At 40.8% G+C, this 18,068-nt stretch overlaps 1 protein-coding gene across 3 annotated transcripts; it reads left to right on the forward strand.

Moving 5' to 3' along the window:
- The first annotated feature begins 25 nt into the window (after positions 1–25).
- Positions 26–3,754, forward strand: rilpl2 (Rab interacting lysosomal protein-like 2). 3 transcript variants are annotated; one of them, XM_090190709.1, is made up of 5 exons: positions 575–884; positions 974–1,051; positions 1,212–1,363; positions 1,465–1,602; positions 2,080–3,754. In XM_090190709.1, the coding sequence occupies exons 2-5, from the start codon at positions 983–985 to the stop codon at positions 2,099–2,101; spliced, it is 381 nt and encodes a 126-aa protein (XP_090046835.1). In that variant the 5' UTR covers positions 575–884; positions 974–982; the 3' UTR covers positions 2,102–3,754. The 3 variants fall into 3 exon arrangements, with proteins under 3 accessions (XP_021477276.1, XP_090046836.1, XP_090046835.1); XM_021621601.3 differs by having other exon boundaries at positions 26–1,051; XM_090190710.1 differs by having other exon boundaries at positions 461–1,051; positions 1,465–1,565; positions 2,078–3,748.
- The last annotated feature ends 14,314 nt before the right edge of the window (positions 3,755–18,068 follow it).

The raw sequence follows: 18,068 nt of genomic DNA on the forward strand, positions 1-18,068 counted from the left end.
TCTGTGATGTGAATATGTTCACCCGTTTTCAATGTATGCTCAATATTAATTGTAGACACCTAAAAATATGAAATGGCACAATTGTTTTTTTGTTTTTTTCACCTTTATTTAACCAGGTAGGCTAGTTGAGAACAAGTTCTCATTTACAACTGCGACCTGGCCAAGATCAAGCATAGCAGTGTGAACAGACAACAACACAGAGTTACACATGTTTTAATGCCTGTCAGTTCTTGCATTAAAATGTGAGATATTTTGGCCTTGTTCAATTTGATAGTTTTATCCCTGATTTTTCAGGTGCCTCTGCAAACTTTGAGACCCCCAAAGCCCCCGGGTTGACGGAATGTCAATCAAACTTCGAAATTGATAGTATAGTGTTGAAAATACCGGGGAAATATCACGTGCTGTTTCACCTGATTAGTGTGTCCCTACTGGATAATGCGCATGGCTTCACCTGTCGCCAGGGAAACTTTCATCTTGTTACAAGCGGCGGGGAACAGGCCATTGCTATTGGTTTATATGTATGCCACTTATAGACTGGATACAGCAAGTCAACCATTCAAATTTAGAAAGAGGAGGGTTTATTCAGTTAGCCTACTACCGGTAACTTGAAGTGGCTACTGTAGCATGCATGGAACTAAACTTAAAGTTCACAAGTATTTTGTATGTTAAATGTCACAACGCTCGATTTGAGAAATCGGTCCCACCGTTTGAGAAAACAAACTTTTGTTGAATTCAGTGCGTCTTTGGAGTACGAGCAATGGAAGAATTGAGCGAGTCTTCACCCGCTTTGGCGTTCGAGAAGGAAGCATTTGAGCTGACGGTGGAAGATGTTTATGACATTTCATACGTGATTGGCAGAGATTTGCTGAAAATAAGTACTACAGGTGAGGAAGTCTCCGATTTGCAATTCAAAATTGTCCGGGTTTTGGAGATGTTTGAAACGTTAGTGAATAAGTATAACCTGTCATTGGAGGAGCTGAAAATGGAACGAGACAACTTGAAGAGTGAACTGGATAGAATCGTGAGAGAAAGTTCTGCCGGGCAGGAAGCGGTAAGTTTGATCTTTTCAAACCGGGAAACTAACTAACGTCTATCAGGGTATGTTCAAGAATATTGTAACGTTTCACAGGGTTGCTATACACTACTGTGCAACATACAGTTGTGGACTCCTTTTTGTTCTACGTTTAGCCCTTTAATCAATATGTTCTCAGCAAACACTAGGACCAAACAAACTGGTGGTGGACCTGAAAGATCCCAATAGACCACGCTTCACAATGCAGGAGCTGAAGGAGGTGCTTCAGGAGAGGAACCAGCTCAAGGCCCAGCTACTGGTGGCGCAAGAAGAGTTGCAACTCTACAAGAGGTAGAATACACAACCAGACTTGACCAGTTAATTTCCCATGCAAACCGCACCACCTCACCCCAACCCACACAAAAATGTAATGTAGTGCTTTGTACTTGCAGTGGGATGCTGCCACCGGGTGAGCAAGCCATGGTAGAGGTTGACTTAGTATCTCCATCCCCTTCAAAACCTGTTCCTGACACAACAGATGAGTCTAAAGAAGAGGAACCTAACGAAGGAATGACCACCATCAGAAAGCTGTGAGCAATTAGCTTTTTTTCACCACTCAACTTTGCATAATCATAGTGAATTGCAAGAAGAGCATGCAGTATGACATGGTTTATTTACACCCTGAAAACAAGTATTTCAGAGACAACCATAGTATCACACAGGAGACAACCAGGTGGTTTGTTCTCACGGTCTGTCTCTGCCCTCGTAATGACCTGCTTGTGACCAGCTGGCTGTGTTTGTGCTGATGCTGTGTGATTGGGAGAATCTGACTGAAGAGGGGGAAAGCGAGAGCTGATACCACTTCACCAAGCCAGCTCCGCTGCAGTTGTCAGTATTGTTATTGTCGGACTTACGTGACTCAGTCAAGCCTCGGCTGACACTGCAAATTCACTCAATCCCCCGTCGCCTCCTCTAAGACTAGTAATGTCCAGGCATGTACATTGTGTTGTCAAACTATTTGCAGAGCAAGTTCTCTAAAATAAACTAATTCTTATTTCTTTTTGTAGGTTTTCATTCAGACGGAAATAAGGACAACCTATGAGAACAAGGACCTAAGACATTACTAATGACAAACCAAACATTTTTATGCACATTTCTATCAATGCATTGTATTAGATCAGTTTTCAGTAATGAATGGAAATGTTTTTAACTGGAATAATTTTGCTTTTGAAACTAACCCAGTTGTCTTTTTATAGATTTAACTGTTAGTCATTAATACAGGTATGGGAAAATAACTATGCTCATTAAGGTCATATAACATGGTACAGACCAATGATTTATCCAGTGCATTCAGAAAGTATTCAGACCCCTTACAGCCTTATTCTAAAATTGATTAAATTGTCTCTCCAATCTACACACAATACCCCATAATGACAAAGTGGATTTTTAGAAATGTTTTCAAATGTATTCAAATGGGATATAATTTACATAAGTATTTAGAGACTCGTTACTCAGTACTTTGTTGAAGCACCTTTGGCAGGGATTGCAGCCTCGAGTCTCCCTGGGTATGATGCTACAAGCTTGGCACACCTGTATTTGGGGAGTTTCTCCCATTCTTCTCTGCAGATCCTCTCAAGCTGTTAGGTTGGATGGGGAGTGTTGCTGCACAGCTATTTTGAGGTCTCTTCAGAGATGTTCAAGTCTGGGCTCTGGCTGGGCCACTCAAAGATATTCAGAGACACATCCCTAAGCCACTTCTGTGTTGTCTTGGCTGTGTGCTTAGGGTCATTGTCCTGTTGGAAGGTGAACCTTCACCCCAGTCTGAGGCCCTGAGTGTTCTGGAGCAGGGTTTTATCAAGGATCTCTGTACTTAGCTCCATTCATCTTTCCGGGGGGTGTAGAAGCCACCGCGTGCCCATTTTGGCAATCCTACACAATTGTAAAAACAAAAAATTAATTGCCCCACAGTGGTGTCATAATACCCATAAAGTCTAGCGGTCAAACGGGGAAATGGTTCGAATTGTTTTTCCACCATTCATTTTTCTCATAGGGGATTATAGAAACAGTTGAAGGGTGTGTCATGAAGGCTTACCCTGGCGTGACATTTTTGTTAACCATCTAAATTGCTTTCAGGCAAGGTGACTGAAATATATTTTGTGCTATTTACTGACTCAAATGCTAATTAGCATCAAAGTAGACATCATGCAAGACTACAAATCCCTGCACGTCAACTCTAGTTAACGCCTTTGCTAACAGGTAGTGTACATTTTTAACTCCAGACCATTCACAGAATTACCAATTTTATTTATTATTACATTTAGCTAATGGTTAATCCAGAGATTTTTACTATAATTTGTCACTCATCCATCTCATGGCATTTGTAGTTCTTACTGATTAGCAACTAATTAGCGTTTCATTTGTTGGGGGTAAATACAGGCAAATATTTTGATAAATCATCTTGTCTAATGAGAGATTCACATGGTTATCAAAATGTCACGCCAGGGTAAGCCTTCATGACACACAGCTCTTCTAAAATCCCCCATGAGAAAAATGAATGGTGGAAAATCAATTGGAACCATTTCCTGGTTTGACCATTAGGCTTAATGGGTATTATGACTCATACTGTGGTACTCTATAGAAATGCGTTTGTCCAGGTTAGTTTGCCACATTTATTCTATTAAACACCAATGTAAACTTTTAAATTATGAGCAAAACAAAAATAAACTATTGAGATGACTTAAATGTTTTTCCTTAACATTTTAATTGAAATGCTGATGTCTTCAAAACCTCTCAATGGTCAAAATATAGCATTAGCGATCCAGGGTTTATATACATCATTGGTACAGACTCACACCTGTGTCCTCAAACAAAGGAACTGTAACAGTTCCTTTGGACACGTGGTTGAACATTGTGACGATGGAACCGTTCAAAGACCAACATTCAAGACTGGTTGCAACAGTAGCCCTAGTAGAGACAAAGACAGGACCTCCAAGGGCTTGATTCTATCTACAGTGCTAAAGAGATGCAATCAACATTAAGGCAAACGCTGCATGTCAGTTCAATTTGAAATGGCTTTTTAATTCTGAACTTCAGCGATACTGATGGAATCGAGCCCATGACCACTATACTGCCCCAGATTCACTATACCTAACTCATACACCTGAATCCCATCAGCATAATCTGCCTCTACCTTGGGGTTGAGTAGCACAGATCATGGTAATGAATCCTTCCCAAAATGATTTGTCGATTAGATAAATATATAAGCTCTTGTAGCAAATATAAAAGTGTTACCAAAATTGTTCCTTGTCCAGAAATTGCATAAAAATGTACATTGTAGGCTCGGAGTGACTGAGCATAACTATTTTACACTAGTTCACACAAGGGCTTTTAAAGTCCATTTTACCTTTCAAATAATAGAGCAGCTGTAAAAGAAAGCTGTTTAGAATGATAAAGTTACAAATCACTTCATTTGTTACACATTTTGTAATACACTGACCTACAGGGAGGATGTTGGACTGTTACATGTCTGTGAATATTAAGTGGTACATTGTCAAAAGGCCAAGCTAGCTTTTCTATTCATTGCAAAAGGAGCTTCCATGCTAGCCAGATATCTGAACAGATTTGTCTATGTACATTTAATTTACTCTCAAAGAGCAACTTACTTTGTAAATTGTTAATGTATTAGGATTTCACCCATTGCAAAATATCTACATTTGAAATCAAGAATAAGCTGGTGTCCCAGAAGCCTGGAGAGCATTGACGATCATATGAAAATTGTTGCTTCAACTAGAACCATACCTAGCATTATAAATTAGAACAAATATAAAAACGGCACAAAAAAAAATAGCTAATGTTACAAATATTATTCATATCTTCTTGGAAGCACAGGCCTAAATATGTATAAAAACTACCCCCAAATCCAGCAATATATTGATATACAGTTTTAACAAATTGATCCATGTGTCATCTTGAAGGTTGTCTTCAATATTGTTCATACTGCCACAGTTTTGCCCAAATACATTGCTTGAAAGGGCAGATTAAAAATAAACAAAACGGCCACTTAATTTGTCTGACCTGGAATGCCAAGTTGGCAGTTTAGTGCCAAGGGAATATTCAGGGCCAAGAATAAGAAAAAAAAGCTTTAATCAAATGCACTTCGTAATTCTCTTGAATACTCTGTTGGTGTAAAAACAGCACATCAGTATTTGAGCAAAGTGTAAGCCGAGATGGATTCCTTGCTGCGGTCACCATAGTCATAAAGCAGCTCTTCCTCTGACTCAGTCTCCCTGGAAGCCACCAGTATGAGATGTGTTATTCCATCTATGTCATGGAGTTTGGTCTGGCAGTTGCCAGTTTTACTGTGGTTTAGCAGCCTTCCCAGGCGAGTTGATTCTTATGTAGCATCCACACCTTTAAAAATCTAATTAAATGTTTGAAAACATCAATGAGCAAGCTGATAACAACATTGTGGCAATGTATAAGTCATAGTTAATTAATACAAATTTAAAATAAAGTTTGAGTAGATACCTTAACAGTATGTTTTGCTGAAATAGTACATGTAGCAGCCAGTCCCAGGGTCTTGGGCATACAGAGCGCCTCTCTCCTTGGCATCAGCCAGATGCATCAAGTCTCCATGATACTCAATTACAAACTTTCCCTTCTTGAAATATCTGACAGCAAATACTCCTCTTCCCTTCCCCTCTATATGTTTGGCCTATTGGGGTTCAAGTACAGGTCAAATTACAGGTTAAATTATCCATTTCAGTACAATGTTACTTTAATTTCTAAACTAACCTGTAGTCCTTCAACTCAATTTTTATCATGTAATCAAGGTGTCATTGATTACATTAAATTCTGAGCAAGAACATGTTTTTTTACTTGTTCTTGCATGGCACTGTTGATCTTAAAGCACAACTCACTCTGGTATTATAAACTGACCTTCAATTCAGCTTTGCTTTTTCTGGAACTCTTGTCTAATAGGATAATAATCTGTGACCTTCCTGTTTTGGGCAGCATTGCTTTCTGCTCTGGATGAAAAGAGAACACAGTATTCCATGGCCAGATGATCTGGTGATGCAGTGCTGGCTTGATCAAATACTGTGCTTAATTTGAACAAATATTTTACTGACATGTTTGTCAACATGACTTACTTTTTTTACTTTGACTAGCCCCCTTCTCAGTTTTGAGCTTGGTGATATTGCCATCTAGTGCAGTTGGGTTGGGGTGTGATTTTAGATCCTCCTCCTGGACATGCAGGGTAGTTGTCTCTCTGGGTACCAGTCTCCCTGAATATAGTGGGGAGAGAAGCAGTGTACATCAGACTTTGTTGTATAAGCAAAACATATGGCTTCAGGAGAGGAATGCTATGGATGCCTAAATAAACAAACAATTAGCGGTGTCATAAGACATTGGTCAGTGGACATTACTGCCACTCACAGGAGATTATTCTGGGGGGGCCACTTAACTCCGATCTGACTCAAAGGAATTAGAGGTTCAAAATATATACACTGCTCAAAAAAAAAGGGAACACTTAAACAACACAATGTAACTCCAAGTCAATCACACTTCTGTGAAATCAAACTGTCCACTTAGGAAGCAACACTGTTTGACAAATTTCACATGCTGTTGTGCAAATGGAATAGACAACAGGTGGAAATTATAGGCAATTAGCAAGACACCCCCAATAAAGGAGTGGTTCTGCAGGTGGTGACCACAGACCACTTCTCAGTTCCTATGCTTCCTGGCTGATGTTTTGGTCACTTTTGAATGCTGGCGGTGCTTTCACTCTAGTGATAGTGATAGTATTATACACTAGTGATAGTGTGATATGGAGTGCAAGCATCGCCATGGTCTTATTCAGACCAATATCGTATGATGAAAAAGAGCAGGTAGTTGAATTGTCACTATTGGTGGTGGTTCAAAGGACAAATGGTGGGTTACCTTTCCCTTTCTTTGATGGCTCAGTTTGAAGAGTACATTTCCCAGGCACATTTTCCTCTTGGATGACAGAACTTGAGTAGTCACACAGAGAAGATCTGGGTATGCTGGGACTCTGAAGACTTTGTATAGTAGGCTGACAATTACCTGCATCCTGCAACAGTAACATATGCGACATGCACTTGTGGCTGACCATTATATGCATCCTGCAGATTTTTTTTTTTTGTTAAATTGATTTTTTTGTATTTATTTTTCACCTTTATTTAACTAGACAAGTCAGTTAATTAAAACTTATTTGGGATTGAGCAAGAGGTTGAAAGTAATAAGAACATTTCCCAGGACAGACATATCTGAAATTGCCAGAAAGCTTAAATTCATGTCAATTTAACTACACTGTCCAATTTACAGTAGCTATTATACTGAAATACCATGCTATTGTTTGAGGAGAGTGCACAATTTAACAGGTAAACAAATATTGCACATTTGGGCAGTCTTGATACAAAACTTAAGTCTAAAACTTTGCACATACTCTGCCATCTAGTGGGCAAAATCTGAATTGCACCTGGGCTAGAATAATTCATACATTTCAAAGATGGTACAAAAAAATACAAAACTGTGGTTGTTTTTTCTCTTTTCATTATCTTGTACCAGGTCTATTGTTTTATTCTCCTACATTCCTGTCACATTTCCACAAACTTCAAAGTGTTTCTTTTCGAATGGTACCAAGAATATGCATATCCTTCCTTCAGGGCCAAAGCTACTGGTAATATATTGGGTGTCATTTTAGGCGAAAATTGAAGAGGGGCGGATCCTGAAGAACAAATACTTATTTTCAATGGCCGCCAAACTCTAGCAATGCTGGGCCAATTGTGCGCAGCCCTATAAGAGTTGTGATACTGCCTGGAATCGAACCAGTAGTGACTCCTCTAGCACTGAGAAGCAGTGCGTTAGACCACTGCGCCACTCGGGAGTACAACACCCACTTGAATAACTTCGCTAACTGAAAAGTATTGATAACCAATTTCCAACCCATTTAATAAGTTACCCCATTCATTTCTGGTTTATTTTCCTTTGGCTACCTTTTGCCATGTCAACACTCCCACAACTAAAAGTTTTGCAATGTAATGTGCTTCGTTGTATTTTGCTAGCGAACATCTGTATCGCTAGAAACCGAATAGAAACGCCACCACCACGCCATAATAACAAGACATGGACTTCCAGTCATTTAAAAGCTACTGCATCCGTGATTGGTTAAACGCTACTTCTAGTAGAACGTGATTGGCGTGGCGTGAAACATATTTTAGAAGCCCATCGTAAATTCACTCTGGATTGCAAGAGTGCGCGCTAAACATTCGTAAATTCTGAGCATTGTGACTTCACAACGTCAGTCAAGCACCCAAGCTAACTGGCTAACGTTGGCAAGCTACATCCAGACACAATGAGAGAACACCCCACTCTGACCATTTTACTAGACCTAGCAGAGCTGCTTAGACTGTTTTAATGTTATCCAGAGCATTGGTGACTAACTGCTGCTGGCAACAATTTAATTATGCTCTTTATTCCTTTTTTATTATTAATGAAATTGTTGCCAGAAGCACAGTTACAGTACTAATGCTCTAGATGACATGAAAACAGCCTAACCAGCTCTGCCAGGTCGAGTACAATTATCAGACTGAGGTGTTCTCTCATTTGTGTCTAGAAGTAACTTGCAAGCTAGCCAACTTTAACCAGTTAACCGCAGACAAGCACCCAAGCTGTCAGGTCGCTTGGGTCACAATCTTATAAGGTGCTGGATTTACAAACGACCCAGACCACACTGACCAACTGGAGACAATTTTTTCAGAATGGCACAAATTCCCCGATATCAGGGTACTCATGTCAACACACACTGCTCAAAAACATAAAGGGAACACTAAAATAACACATCCTAGATTTGAATGAATTAAATATTCTTATTAAATACTTTTTTCTTTACATAGTTGAATGTGCTGACAACAAAATCACACAAATTATCAATGGAAATCAAATTTATCAACCCATGGAGTCACACTCAAAATTAAAGTGGAAAACCACACTACAGGCTGATCCAACTTTGATGTAATGTCCTTAAAACAAGTCAAAATGAGGCTCAGTAGTGTGTGTGGCCTCCACGTGCCTGTGTGACCTCCCTACAACGCCTGGGCATGCTCCTGATGAGGATGGTCTCCTGAGGGATCTCCTCCCAGACCTGGACTAAAGCATCCGCCAACTCCTGGACAGTCTGTGGTGCAACGTGGCGTTGGTGGATGGAGCGAGACATGAGGTCCCAGATGTGCTCAATTGGATTCAGGTCTGGGGAACGGGCGGGCCAGTCCATAGCATCAATGCCTTCCCCTTGCAGGAACTTCTGACACACTCCAGCCACATGAGGTCTAGCATTGTCTTGCATTAGGAGGAACTCAGGGCCAACCGCACCAGCATATGGTCTCACAAGGGGTCTGAGGATCTCATCTCGGTACCTAATGGCAGTCAGGCTACCTCTGGCGAGCACATGGAGGGCTGTGCGACCCCCCCCCCCCCCCCCAAAGAAATGCCACCCCACACCATGACTGACCCACCGCCAAACCGGTCATGCTGGAGGATGTTGCAGGCAGCAGAACGTTCTCCACGGCGTCTCCAGACTCTGTCACGTCTGTCACGTGCTCAGTGTGAACCTGCTTTCATCTGTGAAGAGCACGGGGTGCCAGTGGCGAATTTGCCAATCTTGGTGTTCTCTGGCAAATGCCAAACATTTGGGCTGTAAGCACAACCCCCATCTGTGGACGTCGGGCCGTCATACCACCCTCATGGAGTCTGTTTCTGACCGTTTGAGCAGACACATGCACATTTGTGGCCTGCTGGAGGTCATTTTGCAGGGCTCTGGCAGTGTTCCTTCTGCTCCTCCTTGCACAAAGGTGGAGGTAGCGGTCCTGCTGCTGGGTTGTTGCCCTCCTACGGCCTCCTCCACGTCTCCTGATGTACTGGCCTGTCTCCTGGTAGCGCCTCCATGCTCTGGACACTACGCTGACAGACACAGCAAACGTTGTAGCCACAGCTCGCATTGATGTGCCATACTGGATGAGCTGCACTACCTGAGCCACTTGTGTGGGTTGTAGACTCTGTCTCATGCTACCACTAGAGTGAAAGCACCGCCAGCATTCAAAAGTGACCAAAACATCAGCTAGGAAGCATAGGAACTGAGAAGTGGTCTGTGGTCACCACCTGCAGAACCACACCTTTATTGGGGGTGTCTTGCTAATTGCCTATAATTTCCACCTGTTGTCTATTCCATTTGCACAACAGCATGTGAAATTTGTCAATCAGTGTTGCTTCCTAAGTGGACAGTTTGATTTCACAGAAGTGTGATTGACTTGGAATTACATTGTGTTGTTTAAGTGTTCCCTTTATTTTTTTGACACTTTTATTAAAACTGCATTGTTGGTTATGGGTGTGTAAGTAAGCATTTCACTGCAATACCTGTTGTATTCGGCGCATGTGAATTAACACTTGATTTGAAATGTTTAAATAATTGACGTAAGAGTAGGCATAGGCTATATATTAAACATACGGTGTTATGTGTTAATAACATTTAGACTACGTTACCCAGCAGGCTATGTGGGCTAGGCAGATGGTTAAGGAATGCCTTGCATGGCTAAACACGGAGTGTTCTATCTAAAGTATATGTTCATTAATTTAAAAGTAGTTAAACCTACGCCCCAGTTTGTCATTATATAAGGAACAAACATAACATGGTGTCAGATTGGTAGTCGCTATGAAGAGACAGAGATAAAAGGAGTAACTCTACACATTTCCGCGACGAAAATGGAACATTCTACCACAAGTCAAGTGACGTGAGTAGTCGAAGATGCTAGCTTGCAAGAGCGAGGACAACGAGCCGCAGCAGCGAGAGCGAGGCTGCATTGGAATCTGTTGACGAGCAAGTTGATGAGCAACATGCTGAAGTAAGAGAAATTGACTGTTCCTGTTCTCCGTCATGGAAAGGCTTAGTCCTCCTACTCCTATGCAGTTAACAGGCAATTTAGCTGACAATTGGAAACGTTTCAAGCAGAGATTCAATATCTACCTAGCAGCCAGTGGTGCAGGGGGAGATGATAAATTGAAAGCTTCCGTTTTTCTGCATGTTATTGGAGAGGATGCATTGGACATTTACAATAGCTTTCAGCCATACGAGGCAAACTTGACATTTGACTGTGCTAATGGCTAAATTTGAGGAGTACTTTGTAACAAGCCAGAACGTCACGTTTGAGAGATACAAGTTTTTCTCTGGGAGTCCGTTTTGACCAATATTTGGCTGAGCTGAACACATACTGAGCAAAACGTGTGAATTTGAAAATCTGAAAGACTCACTAGTGAAAGACCGAATAGTCTGTGGCATACTTGATAATGGACTCAAGGGGAGATTGCTGCGTGAGCAAGATTTAACTTTGGATAAAGCAGTGAATATGTGTCGAGCAGCTGAAACCACCAGAGCACAAGCTAAAGAGCTGTGCAGGGATGAGACGTCAGTCCATGCAATAAAAAGAGAGGAGCAATATACACCGCCTTAAAAAACAAAAACAAGCAAAAGAGAGAAATCAAAACACTACATGTGTTAAATGTGGATGTATCCACAAGCCAAAAAAAATGCCCTGCATATGGCAAATCATGCAACAACTGTGGGGAAAAATAATAATTTCTCGAAATGCTGCAAAGCTGAGGCTACAAAGAAAAAGGTTCACACAGTCAAGGAGGAGATTGAAGAATTCTTTGTTGATTATGTGGAAATATGCAATGCAGTAAATGCTGAATGGATTGTGCCATTGACTGTGAATGAAACTATAATCAAATTCAAGCTTGATACTGGAGCACAGGTAAACCTGTTGTCGCTGGATGACTACAAAATGCTGAAGGTGAAGAGCAAAATACACCCGGTGAAAATGAAGGTTACTGGTTATACTGGGGAGAACGTACCAGTCAAAGGTAGCTGCATAGTAACTTTACAGCACAAAGGAAAACAGTTCAGAGCACAGCTGCTGATTGTAGAAAAGAGTGTACAGCCTATTCTAGGAATCAATGCATGTGAAAAGCTCAATTTGTTAAAAAGAGTGTATGTAGTGACATCACAGACTGAAAATGACCAAGAATCAATACTGGCTGAGTATGAGGATGTGTTTGAGGGTCTTGGATGTTTACCAGGAGAACACAAAATGTACTGTTGACAAAATGACTCCAGTTGTGCATGCATGCAGAAAAGTTCCATTTGCACTGAGGAAAAAGCTCAAGGAGGAACTCGGACGCATGGAAAAGATGGACGTCATCACAAAAATGGATGAACCTACAGACTGGGTAAGCTCACTGGTTATTGTGGTGAAAAATAACGGCGATGTCAGGATATGTCTAGACCCGAGAGATCTCAACAAAGCAATCAAGAGAGATCATTTCAAGTTGCCAACCAGAGAAGAGATAATGTCGCAGTTTGCTGGAGCAAAGTGGTTCAGTAAGCTTGATGCCTCATCAGGATTCTGGCAAATGAAGCTAGATGATGCAAGCTCAAGGCTATGCACAGTCAACACACCTGAGGGCAGGTACAGATTTCTTCGTCTACCATATGGGATTCTCTCAGCGCCAGAGGTCTACCAAAAGACAATCCACATGATCTTCGAGCACATTCCTGGAGTGGAGACTATGATGGATGACATCATCGTTTGGGGATCCAGAAAAGAAGAACACGATGCGAGAGTGAGACAAGTGCTGGATCGGACACGGAAAGTTAACCTAAAACTAAACAAGGACAAATGCGAGTTTGGTGTGAAAACACTTACCTTTGTGGGAGACGTACTTTCAGAGGACGGAGTCAAACCAGACCAGAGGACAACATCATCTATCAACAACATGAGCCATCAACAACATGGAGCGCCCGAAAAACAAGGACGATGTGAGACGCTTCATGGGCATGATCACCTACCTTGCAAAGTTCATACCTCAACTGTCAGCACAGTTCGCTCCACTCAGATGTCTTCTGGAACAGAAAAATGAATGGGAATGGTCCCATGAAAAGGAAAACTGCTTCAAAAACCTGAAGAAGTCAATCACAGAAGAGCCAGTGCTCAGGTTCTATGATCCAGAGAAAAGCACAAGGATTTCTGCAGACGCGTCACAGTTTGGCCTGGGAGCAGTTCTTCTGCAACAGCATGACACATGGCAACCCGTCGCTTATGCGTCCAGAGCCTTGACAGGCACAGAGACAAGGTATGCACAAATAGAGAAAAAACTACTGGCAAGCACATATGCTTGTGAAAGGTTTCACCAATACGTCTACGGGCGAGACTTCGAAGTAGAAACCGACCACAAACCATTGGTGTCAATCATGTCTAAGCCACTGAATGATTGTCCAATGAGAATCCAGAGAATGTTGATCAGACTGCAAAAGTATGATGTGAAGATGATCTATACCCCAGGAAAGTTCATGTTCGCCACCGACACTCTCTCGAGCAGTCGACACACAGAAAAACACAGATTTAGGCCTACGTCGACACGATCGTAGCATCACTTCCTGTGTCTTCTGAGAGAATGGACAGATCAAAAGAGAGACCGCAGCTGACCAAACAATGACGGAAGTTGACCTTTTTGACTGCAATGGCAAAAGTCACATTGTTGTTACCGACTACTACTCAAATTACCCTGAAGTAGCAACACTGCCAACTACTTCCAGCAAAGCTGTAATCACCTACCTGAAATCAGTCTTTGCAAGACATGGGGTTGTGTCTGAACTGTACTCGGACAATGGCCCGCAGTTTTCAAGTTCCGAATTCCGATCGTTCGCTGACTACTGGGGATTTCGACACAACACCTCCAGCCCCAACTACCCAGGGTCCAACGGCTTAGCAGAGTTCAGTCAAAATTGTCAAAGGTCTGATGAAAAAGGCACACGATGGAAAGGAGGATTTCCTAAAAAATCTGATGATCTACCGCAGCGCACCGCTGCAGAACGGACTTTCACCTGCACAAATGTTGATGGGACGTCACTTCAGAACCAACCCACCCATTCATGAGGACTTGCTAACACCCAGAGGTGCTCAGAAAGTCAAACTCGCAAAGGAAAAACAGAAAGACAAACAAAAAGAGCGACACGACAAAAGTGCAAGACACTTACCTGAACTGAAACCTGGAGATCATGTACGACTCCGAGACATCACTACAGGAACCTGGATGCAGCAAGGGTGTGTGCAGAGAGAAGTTGCACCATGATCCTTTGAGATCCAAACAGAGCATGGATCACAACTGAGACGAAACAGAGTGGATCTAAGGCTGCAGCCATTCACTCAAGGGACTGAGGATCATCAGGAGGATACTGCTGAAGCGTCAAATGCTTTTAGAAATGGACAATTCAGTCAGAACACCCTGACAATGAACGCTGTCCAACTGTTTCAGGAAGCACTTCAGCAGAACGACCAAAAAGGACTGTCAGAGCTTATTGAGAATTGCTAAAAATTGAAAAAAGGGGCACCGGGACTGAATGTTTGGTTTATGTGAAAAGAAATAGGGCCACAATAGAGTATTGTTGGACAGACTATATTTAGTTGAAAAAATATATAATTTCTTTTAAGGAAAAACATTTTGGGAAAGAAATGTGTGTTATTGAATATTGCATGTTATGAAGGTTGAGTAAACAAATGTGATGTGTAGTTACATAGAAAAGTAGTTTTCTTTTAAAAGAAAGAAGATGTGTTTTTATGCGTTAATAACATTTAGACTACGTTACCCAGCAGGCTACGTGGGAGGTGGATGGTAAAGGAATGCCTTGCATGGCTAAACATGGAGTTTGCTAGATGAAGTATATGTTCATTAGTAGTAGTTAAACCTACGCCCCAGTTTGTCATTATATAAGGAACAAACATAACACATACAATAACAATGTGTATGATTATTTAATTGTAATGTCCTTTATCCTTATTAGGCTATTAGCACAGGCTGAAGTAGATGTGTACGTCATCAGCAGCATTCTTTTTCATTCAATAAGTCATCTGAGTTTGACATTTAGGCTTTAGAAATATTGTGTTAACTATAACCTAATACAGTATAACAAAAGGTGAAAATAAAAATTCTAAATAAAATGTGTATTATTTGGTAATTTTGTCAAAGTTATTGTTAGAATGTCGTTTTTGGCCTTTAATAAACATGGATTTGCTATTTTGAGGATATATTCCATTGTGGGTGTCAATATAAAATTACGTCCATATTTGCCGTTGCCGCTTTTCTGTAAACAAAGTGTCTGAATTCCAACATGATTTTTCTCTCTTTAATTTGTTTCTGGAAATGTCTTACAAGCCCAATATTTTGTTTATTTATTTATTTTTTATTTCACCTTTATTAACCAGGTAGGCAAGTTGAGAACAAGTTCTCATTTACAATTGCGACCTGGCCAAGATAAAGCAAAGCAGTTCGACACACATTTAGTCTAGACTATGTTTTGTCAGGTGTAAAATTTGATATTGTAATAAATACCTGGGGAACGCCGGTGACTGTAGTTTTTTCCCCAGTTATATACAGTATATATAGGGTCAAATCCTGAGAGCTGATTTATATCTGCCATTATTAGGCTACTAATCATAGCTAAAACCCTTTCCCTGTTGTGCATCCGTAAAGGTTAGAATTATGTTGTTCACTCGTCTACCTAAACAGAACACGCGCATTTTATTGTCAGATTTTCTGTCAGGCTGGATGCTGTAACAATGTATATAGACAATTTATCACTTTGGCTACTTAATTCTACGCATATGGTTCCATGATTGTTTCCCCATGCCTATTGATTGATTGGGAAGTGGACGGTTCTTTGACTCTTATGACACCCAGTGTTCGCTGAACCAAACTGCATCTCATCTACAACCTACTATGATGGGCTACATTAATTAGACAGACCTTGTATTTCAAGATAAAATTTACAAAAGTAATGCAGCATACCCATTGAAACAATACCTTAAATAAAAATATAATAAAACTAGGCAAATGTTTCAGCCACTTATTCCTGGACAATTTCAAATGATTAATTCCAAAACAATTTCATAATTCATATAGTATTATTACTAAAATCACCAGTAAAGATGTATTGCATGTGGTATATAGTATATTATATATAATTGTATTTTTCCCCTCCAACAGTTGAGGTTGTTCACTCTTCTTCAACAAGCATATTAACACTGCAATCTTACAGGCCAGTAGTGAATTACTATGGACCATCTTTGGGCTTTTCACAGGTAAAGACTGAAATTGCCAAATGTTCTAGATGACAACAATCATTATCTAATGTGATAGATTATACCACACATTTTAAATGCTGCGAAATTTATAAATTTTTTTGCAGCACAACGCATGAGTGTCAAAGTGGATTTCTGCTATAATTTCAGTTGGTGACTAACGGACATAAATCACACTGTTTCATTTGCAAACCATTCTTTCATTGTATCACAGAGTTCAAGTGGAAGTCAAGTGCCTCAGAGTAAATATGCAGAATTGCTAGCCATTATTGAAGAGGCAAGGAGATAAGACCTATTTATTAATGGAGAGACTAAAGCAAGGTATGTACTTGCCTTTCACATTCATGTACTGTAATGCTAGAGCCTTCAAGTCCATTCACAAACGTATCTACCGTGCGGGGGGAAAGCCCAGACACTGTCTAAATGTTAATCCTCACTTGTGGATAAAAACAAATTGAACACTCAAATTATCATCCAAAAATAACTTAAAAACACATTTTTGATGTTAATGCTATGACGTGATGTCGATGCTAATGTTCAGTCCCCGGACAATAAAGTAGACGAGCTCAGGGTGAGGATCTTCTTCCAGAGAGACATCAGGGACTGTAACATACTGTTTCACGGAATTACAGTGCCTTGCGAAAGTATTCGGCCCCCTTGAACTTTGCGACCTTTTGCCACATTTCAGGCTTCAAACATAAAGATATAAAACTGTATTTTTTGTGAAGAATCAACAACAAGTGGGACACAATCATGAAGTGGAACGACATTTATTGGATATTTCAAACTATTTTAACAAATCAAAAACTGAAAAATTGGGCGTGCAAAATTATTCAGCCCCTTTACTTTCAGTGCAGCAAACTCTCTCCAGAAGTTCAGTGAGGATCTCTGAATGATCCAATGTTGACCTAAATGACTAATGATGATAAATACAATCCACCTGTGTGTAATCAAGTCTCCGTATAAATGCACCTGCACTGTGATAGTCTCAGAGGTCCGTTAAAAGCGCAGAGAGCATCATGAAGAACAAGGAACACACCAGGCAGGTCCGAGATACTGTTGTGAAGAAGTTTAAAGCCGGATTTGGATACAAAAAGATTTCCCAAGCTTTAAACATCCCAAGGAGCACTGTGCAAGCGATAATATTGAAATGGAAGGAGTATCAGACCACTGCAAATCTACCAAGACCTGGCCGTCCCTCTAAACTTTCAGCTCATACAAGGAGAAGACTGATCATAGATGCAGCCAAGAGGCCCATGATCACTCTGGATGAACTGCAGAGATCTACAGCTGAGGTGGGAGACTCTGTCCATAGGACAACAATCAGTTGTATATTGCACAAATCTGGCCTTTATGGAAGAGTGGCAAGAAGAAAGCCATTTCTTAAAAATATCCATAAAAAGTGTTGTTTAAAGTTTGCCACAAGCCACCTGGGAGACACACCAAACATGTGGAAGAAGGTGCTCTGGTCAGATGAAACCAAAATTGAACTTTTTGGCAACAATGCAAAACGTTATGTTTGGCGTAAAAGCAACACAGCTAAACACACCATCCCCACTGTCAAACATGGTGGTGGCAGCATCATGGTTTGGGCCTGCTTTTCTTCAGCAGGGACAGGGAAGATGGTTAAAATTGATGGGAAGATGGATGGAGCCAAATACAGGACCATTCTGGAAGAAAACCTGATGGAGTCTGCAAAAGACCTGAGACTGGGACGGAGATTTGTCTTCCAACAAGACAATGATCCAAAACATAAAGCAAAATCTACAATGGAATGGTTCAAAAATAAACATATCCAGGTGTTAGAATGGCCAAGTCAAAGTCCAGACCTGAATCCAATCGAGAAT

The sequence above is a fragment of the Oncorhynchus mykiss genome, chromosome 11 (genome assembly GCF_057628025.1).
Source record: "Oncorhynchus mykiss isolate SJ-2025 chromosome 11, ASM5762802v1, whole genome shotgun sequence".
NCBI lineage: Eukaryota > Metazoa > Chordata > Actinopteri > Salmoniformes > Salmonidae > Oncorhynchus > Oncorhynchus mykiss.

Bases quoted from the DNA above. Each gene is read 5' to 3' on its own strand.
- rilpl2 (XM_090190710.1), top strand. From the start codon at position 758: ATGGAAGAATTGAGCGAGTCTTCACCCGCTTTGGCGTTCGAGAAGGAA. The intron at 1,052-1,211 runs GTAAGTTTGATC...ATATGTTCTCAG, and splicing joins GTTCTGCCGGGCAGGAAGCG to CAAACACTAGGACCAAACAA. The intron at 1,566-2,077 runs AGGAACCTAACG...ATTTCTTTTTGT, and splicing joins AACAGATGAGTCTAAAGAAG to AGGTTTTCATTCAGACGGAA.